At 42.5% G+C, this 21,189-nt stretch overlaps 1 protein-coding gene across 1 annotated transcript; it reads left to right on the plus strand.

The window, feature by feature from the left end:
- Positions 1 to 2,813: 2,813 nt before the first annotated feature.
- Positions 2,814 to 20,707, plus strand: LDHB (lactate dehydrogenase B). The gene is made up of 8 exons (XM_054036862.1): positions 2,814 to 2,941; positions 6,334 to 6,465; positions 12,706 to 12,823; positions 13,467 to 13,640; positions 15,822 to 15,995; positions 17,414 to 17,531; positions 19,413 to 19,536; positions 20,343 to 20,707. Exons 2-8 carry the CDS (start codon positions 6,340 to 6,342, stop codon positions 20,508 to 20,510), a joined length of 1,002 nt encoding a protein of 333 aa, XP_053892837.1. The 5' UTR covers positions 2,814 to 2,941; positions 6,334 to 6,339; the 3' UTR covers positions 20,511 to 20,707.
- Positions 20,708 to 21,189: the final 482 nt, after the last annotated feature.

A 21,189-nucleotide genomic window follows, 5' to 3' on the forward strand; every position in this document is an offset into this window, starting at 1 on the left:
GACCCTGGGGTCCAAAGAATTTACAATCTAGTGGTGAATATTCATAGGGTGACAGTAGAAATACAGAGACTTGATGTGTACCAGCAATCTGGTTTTGATCCAGAGCCATCTTGGTCTGATCTCTCCTCCCTCCTGTTCCTTTTATATCCAACTTCCTTAAAGTTCAATTATCCATGGCTCACTTGTGCTTAGCTAAATCATCCTTTTCTTTGCCTGGAATTTCACTGCCTTTCCTACCATTATTCTTTGTCTGATGTAACTCATTCATAGCTTTATTTCAGAAAGCCAGAAGCAGCAGTTCAGGGACTGAATACTGAATGGTCTGATTATTTTTTCATCCAAACCAACACATACACCACCTGGAAAGGCACAAGGTTTTTCCTTTGCTCAGTGGAATCATTTGCTGTGCCAAGCAACATATTTATATGGAGGGATAAATTCATCTACTGTTACTCTGGTGTCTTATTTAATAGGAGGAGAAGCCTGGAAGCCCCTGCTCATTGCTAACTCAAAGTAGATATGCCTGAATAGGAATCCAAGGTCTCATCTCCTCTAGAGGCACAGGCAACGTACATTATTAGGTGCTGTGCCCTTCCCTCCCTCCCTCCCTCCCTCCCTGCCTCCTCTCAAAGCATAGAAAGGAGACACTACTCCACCAAGTAAAGAACATGAGAGAAAATAGTGTTTGGAGAAGAATGCAAATGTTTGTATCAGTTGGACCCTTCTGGTTACAATATAGTGATATTGCTGAGTTTTCAGTGCAACACTTCCTTCCCCTCCCCTTTTGACCAGTAGTGGTAAAAACAGATATCTATTAGCATGAAAAATACAAGTGCATTTGTTCCTATGTGGGAACAAAAATGTAACCCACTGGCAAGGCATCTCGTATTACTACAGTGATGTACGTTTTTATTATTCAATGAGAGCTGTTGATGGTCTTAATTCTTTACAAGACAGAGGATGACCAGATTCGCTGCCCAAGAAGCTTATATAGCAAGTTGGACAGATGCACACCACAAAACACAAATTAACACATGCTTCTGATACAATCGTTGGGCCACAGTTGTAAACTGTGTTGGGACATGCAGAAACATTTGTCAGAAACAGAGCTGCAGTGTGGACAGTCTAACCTGTTGCAGCAGGAAAAGCTATAGCACAGGGATGGCCAACCTGTGGCTCCGGAGTCACATGCGGCTCTTCAGAAGTTAATATACAGCTCCTTGTATAGGCATCGACTACAGGGCTGGAACTACAGGTGCCAACTTTCCAATGGGCCAGGGGGTGCTCACTGCTCAACCCCTGGCTCTGCCACAGGCCCTGTCCCCACTCTACCCCTTCCTGCCCCCTCCCCTGAGCCTGCCATGCCCTCACTCCTCCCCCTCCCCAAGCCTCCTGCACGCCATGAAACAGCTGATCAGGAGGTGCGGGGAGGGAGGGGGAGGTGCTGATCTGCGGGGCTGCCGATGGGTGGGAGATGCTGGGAGCGGGGCATGGGGGGGGGGGGGGGGAGCTGACGTATTACTGTGGCTCTTCGGCAATGTACATTGATAAATTCTGGCTCCTTCTCAGGCTCAGATTGGCCACCCACCCCTGCAATAGAACCAGGGGATGGTCTTAGAGTTTAGGTACTGCAGTAGTTAAATTCCTTGCTCTGCCAGAGCCATCCTGTATGAGTTTAGGCAAGTCACTTAACCTAAAATCCCCCTCTGAAAATGGGATACTTCACTTCACCAGCATGCTATGAGGAGAAATTCAATAATAAAAAATAATAAAAGGTTTTATATATAACCTATATTTATATAGGTTTCACTCTATATGCATCCGAAGAAGTGGGCTGTAGTCCACGAAAGCTTATGCTCTAATAAATTTGTTAGTCTCTAAGGTGCCACAAGTACTCCTGTTCTTTTTAATAATACTATTGAGACAATCAGAAACTATGTGATGGGGGTCATCAGACGTACGTGGATAGAGCAGGCACTGTCTCTTAATGGTTGTACAGTGCCTAGTACAACAGGGCCCACATCACAGCTAGGATCCTCTAGGCACTACTGGAATACAGATAGTAATAGATACGGATTGAGGCATTGGCCGGGGACTTAGGAAATCTAGTTTCTTCCTCTGCCACAGCCATTCTGGGTGACCTTGAGCAAACTGCTTAATCAATCTGTGCCTCCCTTTGCCATCAGTAAAATGTGGGTGGTAATACTTCCCTCTCACGCAGGTGTGTCCTGAGGATCCATTCAGTAGTGCTTGAGGCACTGATACTGCAGGGATGGGGACCCTGTTAGTAGCTGGATTTTGCAGGCAAGCCCTGTTGCTGTAACAATTCCTTGCAACCCTATGAAGTTACTTGTCACAGGAGAAAGAGGCTTTTAAAAAAGCTAGTTGAAGGTTAAGCCTGAACGAAGGAGAGACCTACAGGGGGAGGGGGAAGGAAGGGCGGGTTTGGCGTTGGAGGTCATACAAACTGGTTTTGTGGCTGCCCTAAGAGGTGTGAGATAGGGACTGGGTTTATAAAGACTCATTCATGCAGCTGAGGGGCACAGAGATTAGAGGTCCGCTTTGCAGCTGAAAACTTTTGCCTTGAGAGAGCCGCACTTCTGCAGCCCTGCGGCCGGCCGGCGACCAAACCCCTTCCTGAAAGTGACTCAAGGAGTGGCCGGCCCATTTGGGGCCGGGACGTGGGGGGAGGCTGCAGCCGTGCGCCTGTGTCCTTGAAGGGGATTGAGTGAGGCTGGGGGGCGGGCAGCGCTCGGGTTTCCAATCACAATAGCGGAACCGGAGGAGACGACGCCGAGCAGCTGGGCAGGATCCGCCTCTTTCTTCCCTTGCGGCCGGGGCTGACATTGTCTTAGCTCCGCACGACACAGGTTGCCGCTGCGCCCGGCTCCTGCCTTCCTCCTGCGCCATCCGTCCCAACCCGGCTGAGCCATCCCCACAGGTGGGTATCGCGCTGTACGGCTGCGCTGGCCCCTGCTCATGGCGGGGAGGGGCTTTAATGGAAGGCTCGAACCCCTCTTTCTCTTTCATAGGGCCTGCCTGGTATGTGGGCCTCTAGGTGGGGTACAGACCCCCCCGCCCCCCCCGCGCTTTTGAGAGTCAGGCTCTCCTCTGGCTTGTGCATTGCTGCACTGTCTCTCCCCTGCCCCTTTGTAGCCGCAGGGCCGCTTGATGGGATGGTAGGAGGGGGGGATCGCCTCTCCTTTGCAGTGCAGCGCTGCTGCTATTTAAAGAGCAATGGGGGGCAGGAAACAGACCCCCCCCCGCCATTGCAGAAGGCGTTAACATTGAGCCTTTCGGGAAGGGCGCAGCTTCGTTGTCAAAGCCTCCGCCCCTCCCCGCGAGGATGGATCATGGAAGCGACGGGTCGCTTGTCTCATCGCATTGCAGTGTCTCCATCCCAGGCATGGGGGGCAGGGCATGGAAGAGAAAATACCCCCCGGCGCCCCTTTCTTCTGGCCTAGAGGCCGGAGAAATGAGCCCCGCGTGAAGGGCCCCCCCACCGCCTTAATCTCCCCTGGCTGCGGGCGGGGTGTCTCTCCTTTAGACCCCATGCACCCGGCTAACACGCAGGCTCTCCCCGCACCTGCGGGCGGGGGAGGAGGGCTGTGCCGAGGGCGCTCGGCCCTGTTGCACGTGCAGCGGCCGGGCTGACTTGAGGACCAGCCGCGTGCCCTTGAGCCGCCCGAGCTGCTGCTCTCACACCCCGCTGGCGGGCGCGCGCCGGGATTCGGGGAGGCAGGGCCCTGTGCACGCGCACGGCGGGGTGGGGGAGGGAGGAATGAGAGATGGGCAGGCGTTTGCGCGCGCACGGCGCGGATCCGCTCCTGCCGCTGCCGCCTCCTAGTGCGTGGCGGGGCCCGCGCGGCGCTGCAGGCGGGCAGGGCTGAGACGTGGCCGGGCGAGTTCTCGCTGCCCTGGAGGCGGCAGGGGCAGCAGCAGCCCGGGCCCGCCACACCAAAGAGGAGCCCTAAGACGTGATCCCGTAGCCGCAGCTTTGGCTGAGCACGCCACCTCCAGGGGCTCTGGGGGTAGCGAGAGCCGGGATCCCTGCGAGGCGCAGAGCAAGCCGCATCCTGCCCTGACTCACGCATGACTCAGGCTAAGAGCAGCCACCTCCACCCTTCCTGACCTGACTGTCCCAGCCGCTGAAACGCCTGTGGCCCCCGCTGATTGCCTACTGCCACCTCGCCTCCCCCCGCCAGTGTCTAATTCAGTATTAATTAGATGGCACATTTGGGGCATGTATGTCCTTTCTGCGGTGAAGAAGTTTTTCTGCTGTTAGGAAAGAAAAAACGAAAAAAAAAACAAAACCACACAACATCCTTTTGGTAAAGTTAGAAAAGAGCAAAATTAAGATCGCCTGTGCAACTTCAATCCGGCCCCCATCCCTGTGCCTTCTGAGGCAGCCTTTAATGACATGCTCACATACTATTTTTCCCCAGGACCCCTGCCTCATTCAGGGACTGGGTAGCTGGCCCTCAGGCCTTATTTACTGCCTTCCATCCAAATCCTGCACTGAACACAACATTATTAATTTCCTGCTGGGGGTTTCTGTGGTGCTCTGACCTTAGAATCAGAGTGCTTTACAAATACTCATGACTTTATCTTCACAACAGCCTTGTAAGAGTTGCTGGTGTTATTCCCCCCATTTTACAGCTGGGGAACTGAGGCACAGACAGGTTAAGGGCAACATTGTGAAAAATGCTCGCTAATTTTGGGTATCCATTTTGAGATAAATAGGGCCTGGTTTTTTTTTTTGTTTTGTTTTTGTTTTTTTTTTCCAGCGTATTTGGCATTTTTATTGCAGTTGATATGTTCAAAAAAAGCTCCAGTCAAGTATACTTGCAATTGAGTGTTCAGCGCTTTCTGCAAATTTGAGAGCACATGTCTTATGTTAGGCATGCAGAAAATGAAGGACATGCATATAGCGACCACCTGTGAGAAGAATGTTGGTTTAAGCAACTTGCCCAGCATCACACACAAGCTCTGTGGCAGAGGCAGGGATAGAATTTAGTTCTCCAGGGCAGCCTTAACCAGGAAACCATCCTTTCTCTTCCAGTAAACCTCTGACTCATTCAGTACACGCCTTTCAATTTCTGCAACATATGAAGGAGAATGAAACAACACTCATTCTGCAGAATGAATATTTTTATCTGGTTTTATTTCCCCCCTCTGATTCCCAGTATGCCTTAGGAAATACTTCCTTGAACATTGTATGTTGAGAATTCTACAGATGGAGAAGTGATGCATGAGTTCTTGCCTCTAGTGTATTAGCTGATTTTAAAATTGTTTTGCCCTTGACTTGTATGTGGATCAAGAGAAATACATGAACATTAGGACAAATTTTCCAAACCATTTGCTAATTTTTGGGTCCCAAAATCTTTGGGCAATCACAAATTTTGACTTGCCTCCATGGACTGGCACAGATTGATACACACAGATCACCTAGATATCTAGTTGCTCAACAGCAATTACAAATTCTGGCTCCAGTCCCCTGTTGTCATCACTGGAGCTTCATGCATGGCCAGGAGTGAGCCCTCATGGAGCTGCTTGTAGGACAGGGTCACTGTTTGCAAATATATATTGGAGTGTGTGTATGTGATTCCAAAACATAGGTACGAATATGGAGACTGTCTTTAAATATTTGGCGTGGGAAGGGAATGCGAAGGGGGAAAATCAGGAAGAGACAAGACTTAGTGGTGGTAACTTACAAGTTGATCAAAGGGGGTCTCTGACACTAAATAAAAATGAATGCCAGGTTAGCTCAGTTCTAGCACAGTTTATTATACACAAATGGATTGGAATATTAACATTTCTACATAAAGCCACAAAGGCAAAAAAAACTCACTATGTATTTGGAATGAAGGGAACAGTGGGGGAGCTATTTAAGTAAGTGAACACTGTATTTATTCAGTGCTTTCCATCCAGAAGGTTTCAAAGGATTTACAAACTTATAAGTATTTCTTAACCCACCACTGAAATGCAACTATCACAAAGCAGCTGTCTTAACACCTCACAGCAACAGTGCATATAGAGAGAAAAAAATACATTGTATCCTAATGAAATTGAAGTGACAATTTTAGGTGGGTAGAGTGTAATTATTGAAATGGAATTGAACAATGCCAACAGTGCTCATGTGTCTGCCTAGTGGGTTATATAAACAACTGTTTTCGGTAACTTGGAAATGTATATCTATATATGGCAATTTTATTTGTAAATTTCAGTGTTGGAGGCCAAAGTAGCTATCTTTCTTTTTTTAATATGAAGAACATGGGAAATGTGATTGGGTTTAATCTATAGAGTTTTGTATGTGTCTCTCTTTTCTTGCAGAATACAATGGCTACTTTACAAGAGAAACTGATTACACCAATTGCAGCAGAATCCACTACCCCTAACAATAAGATCACCGTAGTGGGGGTTGGCCAAGTTGGAATGGCCTGTGCCATCAGCATTCTTGGAAAGGTATAGTTCAAGAATAATATGGAGCTAAAGTAATCAAAATTTTATAGTGCTACAAAATCTGATTGACTTCTTTGTGTGCAAATGGAGATAAATATGACAGACTAATGTAAGAATAGTCTGATTAATTCTATCCATTCCTCCTAAATGAACCCCTCTGCTCCACGTGAGGCTTGTCTTCTCATTGTGTTTGTTCCCAGTTTCTCTCCTCTCTGACTCTTATAGTTATCTCATGTTCAGGAAAAGGTCTGATTGTCCTTTTCCAAAGTTGCAGACCGCCAGGTTGGCTTTGTGTACAATGGGTCTGCAACCTCTTGCCAAACTTTTTTTGCTGTTGATTCTTCCAACGTTCCAGGCTTTGGAAAATGAGTCCAGAGTCCGCTACTTGATAGCAGGGCTGTCGGGGGGGGAACTTAAATGGAGACAGACCAGAGATCGTTGTGAAATGTGCGGTAGACACCAAAACTATACACACTCAACTTATTACCCTCTTCATTCATCTAGGGCCTGGTTCAAGGCCCAAATGAAAAGACTCCCATTGACTTCACTAGGCTTTGGATTAAGCCCTTATTGCCTAGTTGTCCAACTTTCACTGTAGAATTTTAAAGTAGCTAAAATTGAGTGCCAAATTCTCAGATCATGATTCTGGTTTCATGTTGCCCGTATTCAGGCAGATCTCCCATTGCCTCTTTAAGGACTGACTAAAACCTCAGTAAGGACCTCAGAATTTGACCTTTTGTTTTTTGAGAGGGCAAAAGTTTGCAAGTAGCTGTTTCCTTTTTTTCTTACTTTAAGAAGAATAAGAAAAATAAATTGGGAACTAAGGGCCAGATTTTTAAAGATATTTAGGCACCTAAAGATGCAGGTAGGCACTTGGTGGGATTTTTCAAAATATTGATTTCAAGGCGAGTTAGGTACCTATATTAGTTTGAAAATCTCACTAGATGCCTATCTGCAATTTAAAGCACCTAGACCTTTAGATTAATTTGCCTCTAAAGTCCCTTGTAGGAAAAAATTTAAATGTGCTTAAGTCCCATTGGAAGTCGGTAGGGATAGATTGAAGCATATGCTGAAGTCATTTTCTGAATCTGAGTCTTACTTATTGAGGGTCAGATTTTGAAAAGTACATAGGTGCTTAAAGATGAAGACAGGTGCTTAGGCACTTATGAAAATCCCTCTAAATACCTTTAAATATCTGGCCCTAAGAAGCTGTCCCTGCAAATTACTCTCTCCAGGCCATTTCTACATGGAATAGCTTACAGGATCAGCGCCCAAAGCCATGCACATACCACTAAACCATTAGAATGTATTTAAGGGACACAAAGTTAATTTGAGAAGTTAATAATTAACAGTGACTTAGCCATAGGCCAATGCACCAAAAATACAATAAACTACTGTAAAACTTAAAACAAAATCCAGAATTTTAAATATCAGAAATAACCATAAATACAAATTAAAAAGAACATAAGCCAATTAGAGCATACATCACCATGTCAATTTCCTTTTCCTTATTTTAGTGGCTGAACACAGAAATAGGGTAATCCCTTGGATCAAGGGCAATACAAATTACAATATAATAAATAATGGGGTAAGTCTTCTACCTGTCCAGAGCTACATGGACAAAGGTGGGTACATTTCTCCGTGCCAGTATATTTGTCTTCTAAGTAAGCTGTCTGCATACATTGAAAGTAGAGAGCTCTAAAAGCCCTCCTTAATTTGTTAATGGACAAATTGTCTAAATATCTGGAATACCCATGAATCCTTTTAACAAGGGGAAACCAAGGTGACATCTTTGTAATGGAAACAACTGCCATGCTTATTAATATCCTCTAATCTCAACTTGATTAGAGATTTCACATTTTTAAATTTAAATCTAATCATTTCCAATTCTGAGAAGATTTTAACCAAGGAAATTTATATGAACAGGCCCTACCAATCTGTTCCTCTAAGTATAGCCTTGGCCACTACTGTGGGTGCATACTATGAGAGCGAAGCAAAAAATTAATATTACGGTATTGCACTTTGGACAGAATAGAAATCGTGCCTGTTTCAGCTCTAAGAAGAGCAGCTAGGAGATTATTTGGGAGACGAAGAAGCTTCCTAAGAAATTTGTTTTGGATCACTTCTAGTCCTGTGGGATCATTCCATCCCCATATTTCTGCACCATACAAAATTTCAGTGCACACCTGGCCTCAAACAGTCTAAAGGCTGGTGCAATTAAGTTGCACTCATGAGTCCCAGTGTAATGTAACACAGCTTGCATTGAATTTGAGGCATTCTCTTGTGTTACCTGAATATGTTTATCCCATAATCCATTTTCTGAGAACCAGATACCCAGATAGGCAAAAGAACTAATTTGTTGAATATATTGCCCATCAATCTTCCATTTATGCAACCTCCACCTTCAACTAAAATCATTTACTTTAGTTTTGGAGTAATTTAGCAAAAGGCCCTCTGACAGTATAAACCAAATGCATTTAATGTACACTTTAGTCCCACTGATGTTTGTGATAATGGACCCATATTATCTGCATATAATAAGACGAACACTGGGTAATCCATGATTTTAGGGGGGAAATACAGATCCACTTTCTATTAACTTGACTTAAAAAAAAATCTTAAGAAAATTTACTGTTTCTGGTACTGTGCTTTTAAAATAGTATGTCATCAGGGTATTTTTTTAAAATGCCTTTAAAACTGTTCAAAGGTTTTTCTCCTCTCTTGTGGATGTTTAGAAGAGACTGCTCAGCAAGGGAGAAACTGATGTACCATGCAAGGAAAACAGTGATATTAACCACCCACAGATGTCATAAATAAAAAGTTGTAGTTATTTTTCATGTTACAAATAGCTATAGAAAATCAGTTCAATCATGTGGAAGTATGAAATGTCATGCCAAATCATTAATTCATCATGAAATATCCTTAGGATGTGTTTTTAAAAAAAACACATTGTGCTTGCCTTTCTCCATCTCAACTCGGCATCATTCTTGCTGGAAAAGCAATGAGATCTGTAAAACTGGCAGAGTGGGAACCCAGTGGACGTGACTGTTAACCTCTTTATCGAAGGATGCATACTGGTTTATAGTCCTAAGAAGAGCTCTTTACAGCGTCAAATTCTGTCCTGGGAATCACAGGTAGGGTGACCAGACAGCAAGTGTGAAGAATCAGGACAGGGGATGGGGGGTAATAGGAGCCTATATAAGAAAAAGACCCCAAAATCGGGACTGTCCCTATAAAATCGGGACATCTGGTCACCCTAATCACAGGCATCCACCTCCCATTGAAGTCAATGTGAGTTGCATGTGCATAACTAGTGGTAGAAATTGGCCCTTACAAATTTTAAGCCAGTTTATAGCTGGATGGATTTAGTCCCTTTCACCTGGCTTCTACTCTGTGAGTGGCACAAATGGCATCACTTTTCATCAAGCTGGCTGCCTCCTGCATTTCGGCTCAGAATTGGCATCTCTTCCTTACAAATTCCAGTTGGAATTTAAAAACATGTTTGTAACAAACTGTTCGTGGGCGTTGAGCCATCTTGATAATTGTGCCTTGCTTTATGAACTCTCAGATTGTTGGACTCCGCAAAATGGATGTTGCCTTCAATTAAGCCGTAGCCTAAATTTTGCACTTACCCAATATTTCCAATATTATCTTAAAATTTAGCACATCAAATTCACCACTGTCCATGTGACACTGAAGTTATAGTTCAGAGTTCATTTTTTCTGGTATAGCATCTCAATTAATATACACGTGAATATGTTAATTTTATTCTTGAAGGGGGTTGCATTTTTCACGTCTGCTTCTAGTTAGCAATAAGAAGTCATTGAGACCTGTGTGCTCTTTCAGAAGAACTTGAAATACTTTTTCTACAGCTTTAAAGGTGAACTATATCTTTTTGTAAAAGCATTTAAGCTGTATCTTTGTCTTATCTTGTATGCTTTATTCATGTGAGTGCTATTATTGAGCCAAATTCCTCTCTAGAATACACCAGTATCAATCCAGCAAAGCGGTTGGAGCTATTCCAGATATACTCTGGTTTCATGAGAACAGAATTTGGCTCCTAACTTAATTGGATCTCCTTAGATAAATAAGGGTCACAAAATCAGGTATCTGAGCCCTGGTCTACACTGGAGAGGATGCGGGGGATCGATTTAAGTTACAGAACTTTAGCTATGTGAATAACGTAGCTGAAGTCGACGTACTTAGATCTACTCACCGCGGTGAGTCGACTGCTGACGCTCCCCCATCGACTCTGCCTGCACCTCTCAGCCTGGTGGAGTACAAGAGTCCGGGAGAGCACTCGGGGGTCGATTTATCACGTCTACGTCTAGACTAGATGCGATAAATCGACCCCTGCTGGATCGATCACTGCCTGCCGATTCAGTGGGTAGTATAGACATACCCTAAATATCCTAGATCTTTAAAAGAACATAGATGTAGATTTTATAGGCCTAATTCTGATTTCACTCACTCTTATCAGTTTTACACCTGTTTAATCAACTCACTTCACTGGAGTTCACTTCTTGATTTACATTCATATAACTGAGATCAGAGTTTGGCCCTGCAAATGATTTTTAAAATAAAGCAAGACTCGAGTACAAGCCCTTGGAATTTTCCTGCAATAGTTGGTGGTATTGGTTGTGGAAAGAAGTTGCTCTGAGTGCAATAAAATAAATTGATTTGTAACTAACATGGTTTTAAAATACGTACTTTTAAATTTGTTACTGATTTGAGATGCCTTTTAGAAATATAGATAACGTCACGTTATGTTTGTTTCAAGTCTTTCTATTTTCAAAGCACTTTGCAAACACTAACCAGTCAAGCCTCATAATGATATAGGAACCTATTATCAATTTTACAGAGGAGCAGACAAGACAGAGATGCATGCTTGAGGGTAAAGTTTTCAGAAGCACCTAAGTGACTTAGATGCCCATTTTCAAATGGATTTAGGCACATAGGGCAGTAGTAGAGAGAAGTCCTGAACAGAGTTTCAATATACTTTTATTGGGATGGCAAGCTATACAAGTGATGCCAACGTTTCAACAACAACAAAACAGCAACAGAAAACCCAAACCACCACTGCCACAACCAAGTGTATCTGCCAGAGGGAGATTAAATCCTAAAAGCATCTCATATTTTAGTCATTGAAGTAGACTCCAAAATCTCAGAAAGCTTGGGGAGTGGGAGAACTTTGAGACTATCTCCCAATCTCCCCCTGCTGGACAAAAACCAAATGTGGCTGAACTTAAGTTTAACAAAGTGACACTGTTTTAGCAGTCCAGCTGGGGAGAATTAGGAACAGTTCTGATTTAGAGCTGGTCAAAATATGGTGAATATTTTTTGTGAAAACTCTGACCATGTCCAATTTTAATTAAAACTTTGATTAAACTGGTTGAAGCAGTATTGTGTCACTGAATGTTAATTTGAGGTAACTGATAGCAGTGTGAGCTTTCCATCAAAAATCTGGGGCAAATATTGTCTTGCTTGGATATAGAGCAGAATGTAATTTTTACAACTAGTACAGAGACTTCGGCATATTTTTCTAAGTAAATAACTAAGGCCATGTCTACACTCCCACTTATGTCAGCAAAACTTGTGTTACTCAGGGGTGTGAAAAAAACACACCCCTGAGCAACATAAATTTTGCCGAAATAAGTGGGACTGTGCACGGTGCTATGTCAGCAGGAGAACTTCTCCCATTGATATAGCTACTGCCCCTCATCGGGGGTGGTTTAATTATGTCGATGGGAGAACTTTCTCCGGTTGGCATAGAGCAGCCACACGAGAGCTTACAGTGGCCCAGCTGCATCAGTACAGCTGTGCCACTGTAAGGACTCTAGTGTAGACATACTACAAGATTTTAGGCTATCTTAATGACAAAGGGGAAGCTCCAGAGTAAGGATTTGTGGCTTTTCCCTCTGAACAGGGAAGTGGGAAATGTAACCTGAATAGTAAACTTTTACTGTGCTTTAATAAGGGTTTATAATACTTTTGCTACTGGAGTGTGTTTTTATGTGTCTCCACTGTCACCATCTGAACTCTCCCATGCTTCCATTTTTGGTCTAGTGATTCAGAAGAGATGCTTTACCAGAGTGTGACATTAATATACTCTAAAGAGCGCCATATAAACTATATCATTACTTTTTAACTCTACAAAGGAAGCTTTGAAAAATAGTAAAATAATAATACACAGTGAGCCCTTTGTGTGATGTCCATATTGTATTCCCTCCACTCCCCACACAGGGTCTTTGTGATGAGCTTGCTCTGGTTGATGTTTTGGAAGACAAACTAAAAGGCGAAATGATGGATCTGCAACATGGGAGCTTGTTCCTCCAAACTCATAAGATTGTGGCAGACAAAGGTAAACTTGGGATCTTGCTTTTAAAATAGAGATATACTGTAAATCTACACAATAATGGGAATGCACTCAGGGTCTTGCATTCTGGCAACAAGCTCAGGGCTTGATGTTACCTGTGAAGGTTGAGACTTAGGTTAAGACTTAAGGGAAAAGAGCAGATAACATATTTAAACAAATGAGGGGCATTCTGCTAAAACTGAAACCACTTTGATTTTTCAAATTCTAAATTGCTTCTCCTTTTCCCATCCCTAATTAACACTGAACTGTCCATCTGTAGTGGATTTCAACCAAGAATCATAAAACAGATATTAAAGAAACTTCAGAATTCTTGGGAGGTGGAGAAAATACTAACCTTATTTTATAGGTGAGAAAGCTGAGACCCAGAGGCGCTAAATGACTTATCCAAAGCTACAGAACTACAAAGTTGAGAACAGAACCCTAAATTTCTATGTCCTGATTTGATCAGTAGATAATAATACCGTCTCTTAAGAAATTGTGTGGATCTATTGAGATTGAACATTTTTCATTTCTAACCAGAGTATTTTACACACATGTGGAGCTATTTAGAGCAGTCTATAGTTGCACATTGCTCTTGACGTTGACTTTATTCAACCGTGTTCTGTATTTTTCTTCCTCTCCTCTATAGATTATGCTGTCACAGCTAATTCTAAGATTGTGGTAGTAACTGCAGGAGTTCGCCAGCAAGAAGGGGAGAGTCGCCTGAACCTGGTCCAGAGGAATGTGAATGTCTTCAAATTTATTATTCCTCAGATTATGAAATATAGTCCCAATTGCACCATCCTTGTGGTTTCCAACCCAGGTAAAACAGTGTTGTAATCTACAAAGTAGAATTCATGAGTTTTGTAGAACTGGCCTTTAATTTGAAGTTCTGCCTAGTTACAGTAGGAAGTATGTAGAAATGTGTGTCTTCTGTATGTTCTGTGGTCTCCGCTACTAGTGGTGAAATGCAAACATGATTTACATTTACTGTGACCGCCCTGTGTACGCAGGACTTTGAACTGTTTGAAAACCCTGCTAGACATTAATTATGTTTCAAAGCTCTAGGTATATTGGCTTAAAAGCTGCCGATAGTTTAAGCAGCCTGGCTCAGAACCCCATGAGTGTGAAAGAAGGTGCAATTTCAGTAATTCATTTTAGGAAACTTGTTTAATTATAGCTTTTATGAGCATCTAAGCATCCAGATGCAAAGATATGGCTATCTGTCTGAATGACAAATCCAGCTTGAGAATGTATTCACATCATTCATTGATCACAAAAACAATACTGAAATGTAAAATTAAAAATTTTCTTGAATATAGTTTCAGGAAAAGTTTGTGCATTGAGGATAAACTTTAGACATCCTGGATTTCGGTTCTGCACACTCCTCAACTTAGCTTTAACTGAGATCAACTGAGGAAGAAAAGTTCGAATAGAAACATTTGAGTAAATATATACTAGAGAGTGCATTAGGATACAAAAGATTTAGTTAAACAGATTGTACATGTTCACACTATATAGCACTGGAGGATCGAGCCTGGCCATTAATACCACATTTATAGACATCAGAAATACCCGAGAGAGAAGTGGCAAGCTCTGTCTGCTATTCTGCTCAGGTTCCTTTAGACCCAAGCTGAGCAATACATCACACAAGAATGTGCCATCAGTTAGGAAGCATGGGAGTTAGGGTGTCATAATAGCATTCTTACATTGTTAGATATTCTGTAGAGCCAGAGGTGCACCATTTCACAAGCACTGATGTTTTTTAAGCTGCTGCCTCAGTAGGTGAAACCCAACTATAACAGCTCAATATAGATGAGTTTCACATTCTTATTTATAAAATTTATTCAAAGATTAAATTGGCTGTCGCTCAGGCCAAAAAAGTGCTAGGAGAGGACAACTGTGTGTTGCTTTTTTTTTTTTTTTTTTTTTTTTTTTACTGTGCCCTATGCTTTCTCCAAACTTGTAGAGCTCCTACTTTCCCCGTCTTCTGTGGTTGGAACTATGGATGGTATATTACAGTGGATCTGGGTGCCTGGTCCACATGGGTTAGGATGTATACCCCTGACATTGTGCCCCCTGTTTTGTGTAGGTAATTCCTGACAGGATCAGGAGTAATCTTCATGGTGGCTCTTTGTGCAGGAGATGGGCCGTCATTTGTGCAGCAATAACTTGTACCATATCTGCACTACCGGCACTTGGGACCTGAGTTTTGCAAGTTATGTAACTCCCAAAACAAACTATTAGCCTTTTGAAGTCCAGTCATTTGGTTCTAAGGCAGGACTTGTCTTTCTTGGGTACTGTTCTAGTTTCTGTACCTTTCTTCACACCCCTTTAGTTTGTTATGTATTTGGGGTTTTTTGGACCATTCCCAAATAGCTTATTAATTTGAGTTGCCTGAAAATATAGTAGCTCCATACAGTCTAGTGCATAGAAGTCACTTAGTGCCATGATGTAAATTAGGCAGTCCTCATCCAGAGACAGTTCTATGCAGAAGTATCTTGTTTTTCATGTACCAAATATATTGCAAATTATATGAAACAAGAAATGTGCCTTTGAAAATTCAGATATGTTTTATTATAAATCCATTTACTTCAAGCACATTTAAGTTAGATTCTCAAGTGGAAGGCAAAATCTCCAAACACAACAAACTCCCGGGAATATTTAAGTAGCCTCAGTTCCTGTGTCCACAAGGCCCAATTTCTTTCCAGCCATACCAAGGAGAAACCTCCCCTGGTTTTAAAGCCTCTAGGACATACCCTCCAGTGAACCCCTAAAAATGACTTTTATAATTGCAGACAGAGCCCCAACATTCCACAAGTGAGATAAGCCGTCCTATCCTCTACTCCGGTTAGGCATGAGATGCTTTATACAAGTGAACCCAGCTGAACACTCTGTTTCTCTGACTCGTAAGAGGCTACCCTGTCACGCACTAAGGCAGTAATTTAAATAAATCTATATATAGCTAAGTTAACCAACTCATTGTCTTTATTCTCTTTTCCAGTGGATATATTGACCTATGTCACATGGAAGCTAAGTGGGCTGCCCAAACACCGTGTGATTGGAAGTGGCTGCAATCTAGATTCAGCTAGATTTCGCCATCTGATGGCTGAAAAACTTGGCATCCACCCCACCAGCTGCCATGGCTGGATCTTAGGAGAACATGGTGATTCTAGCGGTAAGGAACACGTCTGCTGTCTTTTGGAATGAGAGAGACCGATAAATAGCTAATGCCTTGAAAGTGGGGAAAGTCCTGAAAGAGCTGGTACGTGCTGATACTTGGTCAGCTGTTTTGTGTGTATGTGGGAGTACCAGAGCTAATTTCTCAAATGATTGAACAGTTTTATTTTTTTAAAGTCATACCCATTCCTCTTGTCATATTCTTTTATGGTGGTCTGTGTAAAATTATGGATCACTAACAGCTAATTTTGGCCTTTATAAATATATAAATTAAAAAAAACCTCTGTGTCCCATAACAATGATTGTGGTTTAGATTTTCAAAGGAATGTATGGGATTTAGCTACGTATCTGCCATTAAAAATAATGGAAGATATGTAGTTAAATCTTTTTTTGAAAATACCAACTCTTTCTTCTGTCTGAAGCTGAACCTTAAGAGTTATTGTTCAGTTTGCCTTTGGTCACTCAGTAGTTGCCTGTGTATTACAGCATGTGATTTGAATAACACTCTTTTGAGACTGCAATATTTATTCTTGGCAGGTTAACAGCAGAGTTTCTGTTACTGTAAATCACCAAAAATGCTGAGAAGTTCTGATTTAAGTCAAATACAAACAGTATTTTGGTGTATATTTCTCAATACTATTTAAAGATGATAATAAACAGAAGACCCACATCTTGGTTTTACAGACACCAGTGTGCAGTTCCATAACCGAGAGCAGAATTTGGTTGATAGTATGATCACAAAGTGTTTGCATACATACTCCTTCTGTGTATGGCTGCTTCCCCTCCCTATTTATCAGTGTTCCCTGGACCTTAATGGATCAGAGGAATACTTCTCCCTCACCACTGAAGTTTGTGCTATATGAGGGAATTGCCATTCTGGGGCTCACAGGAACCCTCTTCCTTTGTAGATAGATGTGTTGCACTCTCTATGTTCAGGAAAAGAGGATGAGTGAGCAGCTTTCATGGAGGCAGACCCCAGTGCCTCTGTGTGGATCAACAAGCACTAATTTCTCTCTATTGTCACTTTGCCAATGCCTCCCAAAGCAATATCTAAAATAAATACATTTTTAGAGGTTAGACAGTTGAGTTGGGGCAAATATCCATTTCCTAGGGTTAGTAACTGTCTTCCAGGTTTCAACCCAAAATAAATATTAAGAGCAAGTTGCTAACCCTTCAAAGGGCAGAGAACTTTGTAATTAAAATATTGACCAGTATGATGCTAATCATTTTATAGCATTCTCCCCTCTCACCTACCAGAGCTCTTGGAACCCAGTACAGTGAAATAATAACAGATACAATACCATCTTAGCTGCTACTTTGCCTATCAAATAAAAGGCCAAAACATGAATAAAGTGGAGTGGGGAGGAATTGTAATCGTAACAGAAACTTACATACTCTCTCTGACATGTATTACAGTGGCTGTTTGGAGTGGAGTGAATGTGGCAGGCGTTTCCCTCCAGGAGCTTAACCCGGCCATGGGTACTGACAGAGACAGTGAGAATTGGAAAGAAGTCCACAAACTGGTGGTTGACAGGTACAGTGAAGGGGAATAAGGCAGAGCGCGATGTTACAAGTGGCTAAAGCACTTTTTTCCACCTTAATCACCTTCAATAGATCTCGACTGCACATTCGTTTGGCTGTTTGCATTTGCAAATGTAAGACCTGATCTAAACACGAAGTTACACTGGTTTAAGTAGATTGGTTTGACATCACACCTTCAGTTAAACCAGGGCAACATCTGTATGTAGATGATCCCCAACTCTTACATCCAGCATGTGCTTTCTCATACGAACAGTCCTTACTCACTGGATTAGCCCCATTGACGTAAATGGGACAGCGAACTATATGAGTAAGGACTAATGCAGGATTTACAGGATCAGTATGTGTGTTTATCAGGAGACAGGATGGTCGTGTGGGAAGAGTAGAAGAATTGGAGTCAGAAAATTTGGATTCTGTGTCTGGCTCTCTCCTTGACTTCCTGTATAAAGTTGGGCAAGTCACTTACCCCTTCTCTGCTTCACTTGCCCCATTTGTAAAATGAGGAAAGTGCTTTTGTAAAGTATCCAGAAATGCCAAAGTTAAAAGTATTAAATATTTGTGTGTTTGATATGTGCATAGTCAGTGTGTGATGTTAACTTTTTAGGAGTTTTGTGTGTGTGTATATATGAAATGTATTACATTTATTAGCTAGACAATGTCATTCCAATTCTTTGTTGCAATGGCCTGGTCCACACTAACCCCCCACTTTGGACTAAGGTACGCAAATTCAGCTACGTTATTAACATAGCTGAATTCGAAGTACCTTAGTCCGAACTTACCGCGGGTCCAGATGCGGCAGGCAGGCTCCCCCGTCGATGCCGCGTACTCCTCTCGCTGAGCTGGAGTACGGGCGTCGACGGCGAGCACTTCGGGGATCGATCCCAGAAGATCGATCGCTTACATCCGGACAAGGAAGTAAGTATAGACGTACCCAATGATTCCATTGACTAAAGTAAAGAATCTGGCTAGTCACATCTGTGTTTTATATTCTCTGCTTACCATCACAAAGCAGTATCCTGTTCTTACCATTATTAGAATACGTATTGTGTAATACCTCGCAATAGTATAATTGGATTTACATATTGAAAATATAGACTCAGACTCAGACTTTAAGGTCAGAAGGGACCATTATGATCATCTGGTCTGACCCCCTGCATGCTGCAGGCCGCAAGACCCTTCCCTGGACTCTACCGTTGAAGTCCCCAATCCTGTGTTTTAGTGACTTCAATTGGCTGAGACCCTCCTGCTAGTGATCCCTGCCCCATGCTGCGGAGGAAGGCGAAAAACCTCCAGAGGCTCAGCCAATCTACCCTGGAGGAAAATTCCTTCCCGACCCCAAATATGGCGATCAGTAATACCCCGAGCATATAGGCAAGAGTCTCTAGCCTGACCCTTGTTGGCCATTATGCTATTCATGTACCATTGCTTGGTTTTCCTTGGCTACTATGTTTTATCATTAAACCATTCCCTCCATAAACTTATCCAACTTAATCTTAAAACCAGACAGGTCCGTCGCCCCCACCGTTTCCCTCGGAAGGCCGTTCCAATATTTCACCCCTCTGACGGTCAGAAACCTTCGTCTAATTTCAAGCCTAAACTTCCCCCCGGCCAGTTTGTATCCATTCGTTCTCATGTCCACATTAGTACTAAGCTGGAATAATTCCTCTCCCTCCCTTGTATTAACCCCTCTGATATATTTATGGATTATGCAAACTCCACTCTTATCTCCCAATGCTAAAATATTAAGTTCTATAACTAAATGTATTGCAGTACTTCAGCCATTTTAAAATGTTACCTCAAGACTGATGTAATATCCAGAAAATGTCTTGAAAGTCCCTTAATATATATAATTGTGTCTTCTGCACTTTTCTCTTAGTGCCTATGAAGTGATAAAACTTAAAGGATACACTAACTGGGCCATTGGCTTTAGTGTTGCTGATCTAATTGAGTCTATGCTGAAAAATTTGTGCCGGGTTCACCCAGTGTCAACCATGGTAAAGGTAAGAGAGACTGTTCAATCAGCTGCTTAGTTTTATTTTGGTATGATGACCGTGTTATATATGCATGGACTGCACTGAACTTGCTAAATTCTTGGTGAAGGAATCCTTGTAAAATGATACTACTTTATGAACTTGAAAAGAACTAGAGATAGTATTGTAATGGAAATTACCATTGTAGGTTTAAAGTCCACTAGCTGAGCTGACCTTTCTTCCTCTTCGCTCCTTCCCTCCTCCTCCCCCACCGCACCCTCCCCGCCACACACACACACACACACACACCCCCACCCACCCACCAGGAATTGTAAAGAGAATGTATTGTCTTTACCCAATGCAAAATTTTAATTTGTGGGCCAAATTTGTCTCTGGTGGACTGCAGCTGAATCTGAGGGAAGATTTGCCCCAAAGGGATAATAATCCTAAAATTCCAGCTGGGACTCCACAGGATCTTCATGGCAGAGGTCCTCTGAGAGAGGAACTGAATCAACATCTCCCAGGACAGCCCTGCACATGTTGGGGGTTGCACCAGCCAGCTGTAGGTCCCCTGACAGAGCAGAGGTTGTAGGCACTTTGAACTGTTGCTCCTTTAATCTCAAAGCCAATCTCAGGAATGCCAATCATTTTATTGTAAGGGTTTCTAACTATCTATATGTGCAGCCTATGGGCAAATGCTAGGGTCAGTCACATTGGTGCAACTCTAAAATAACTCTGAGGTCAATGCATTTACTCTGGGTTTATGCCAATGTAACTGAAAGCAGATTTTGGTTTTTAGTGTCCTGTTTGATCTACTTTCTGTTTGTTTGTGGCAGGGCATGTATGGCATAGAGAATGAAGTTTTCTTAAGCCTTCCTTGTGTGTTAAGTGCCTCTGGATTGACAAGCGTAATCAACCAAAAGCTGAAGGATGAGGAGGTGGCTCAACTCAAGAAGAGTGCAGATACATTGTGGAGCATCCAGAAAGATCTCAAGGATCTGTAATCTATGAATGTTAACTTCCAGCAGTGTAAAAACTGCATAGTGTGTGCATATGTGGGCTTTCTAGTTACTGTACATCTCTGGAGCTAACATTTCATTGATCTTCCAAAAGTGAAATGAGCTTTTGTCCACAGCAACTAAACATATGCTTGTTGTAATGTGTAGACTTTATGAACAAATAAAATTAACTTTCGAACATGCTTCATTCTCCTAAGGAGTCCTCATTTCCAGTGGTTACGATTTTCCAGCTATGCATGGAAATTTTCTCCAATGTTGCTTTTCATGTGTGTGTCTAAATATATATATCAAGGAGGCAATCCCTACTAAGATACTCAATTCATACCGGAGGAGGAGTTAACATTTGGTATTACCCATTCTCCTAATTCCAAATACTGAATAAGGGAAATTCATTCCCAGATTTTCTTTGCATTAGGGCACCTTCTCTACCCCTCCCCAAAAAATGAACCATAAAAATGAGGTCTGGATTTGTCTGTTCAATTCAAGATCTGTTTAGCTGAAAACACTTCTAGTCTGTGACCCTGAAGTACATAATATTTGGTCTGATATTCCACAAACCATCAGGCTGGAAACAGGTGCTTTATATATTCAGACAGTTGCTCATTTTTGGTTGTGAAATGTTAAACCTTAACAATCACATTCTGATACTGTTGATTTGCTTTTT

The sequence above is a fragment of the Malaclemys terrapin genome, chromosome 1, assembly GCF_027887155.1.
Source record: "Malaclemys terrapin pileata isolate rMalTer1 chromosome 1, rMalTer1.hap1, whole genome shotgun sequence".
Lineage (NCBI taxonomy): Eukaryota > Metazoa > Chordata > Testudines > Emydidae > Malaclemys > Malaclemys terrapin.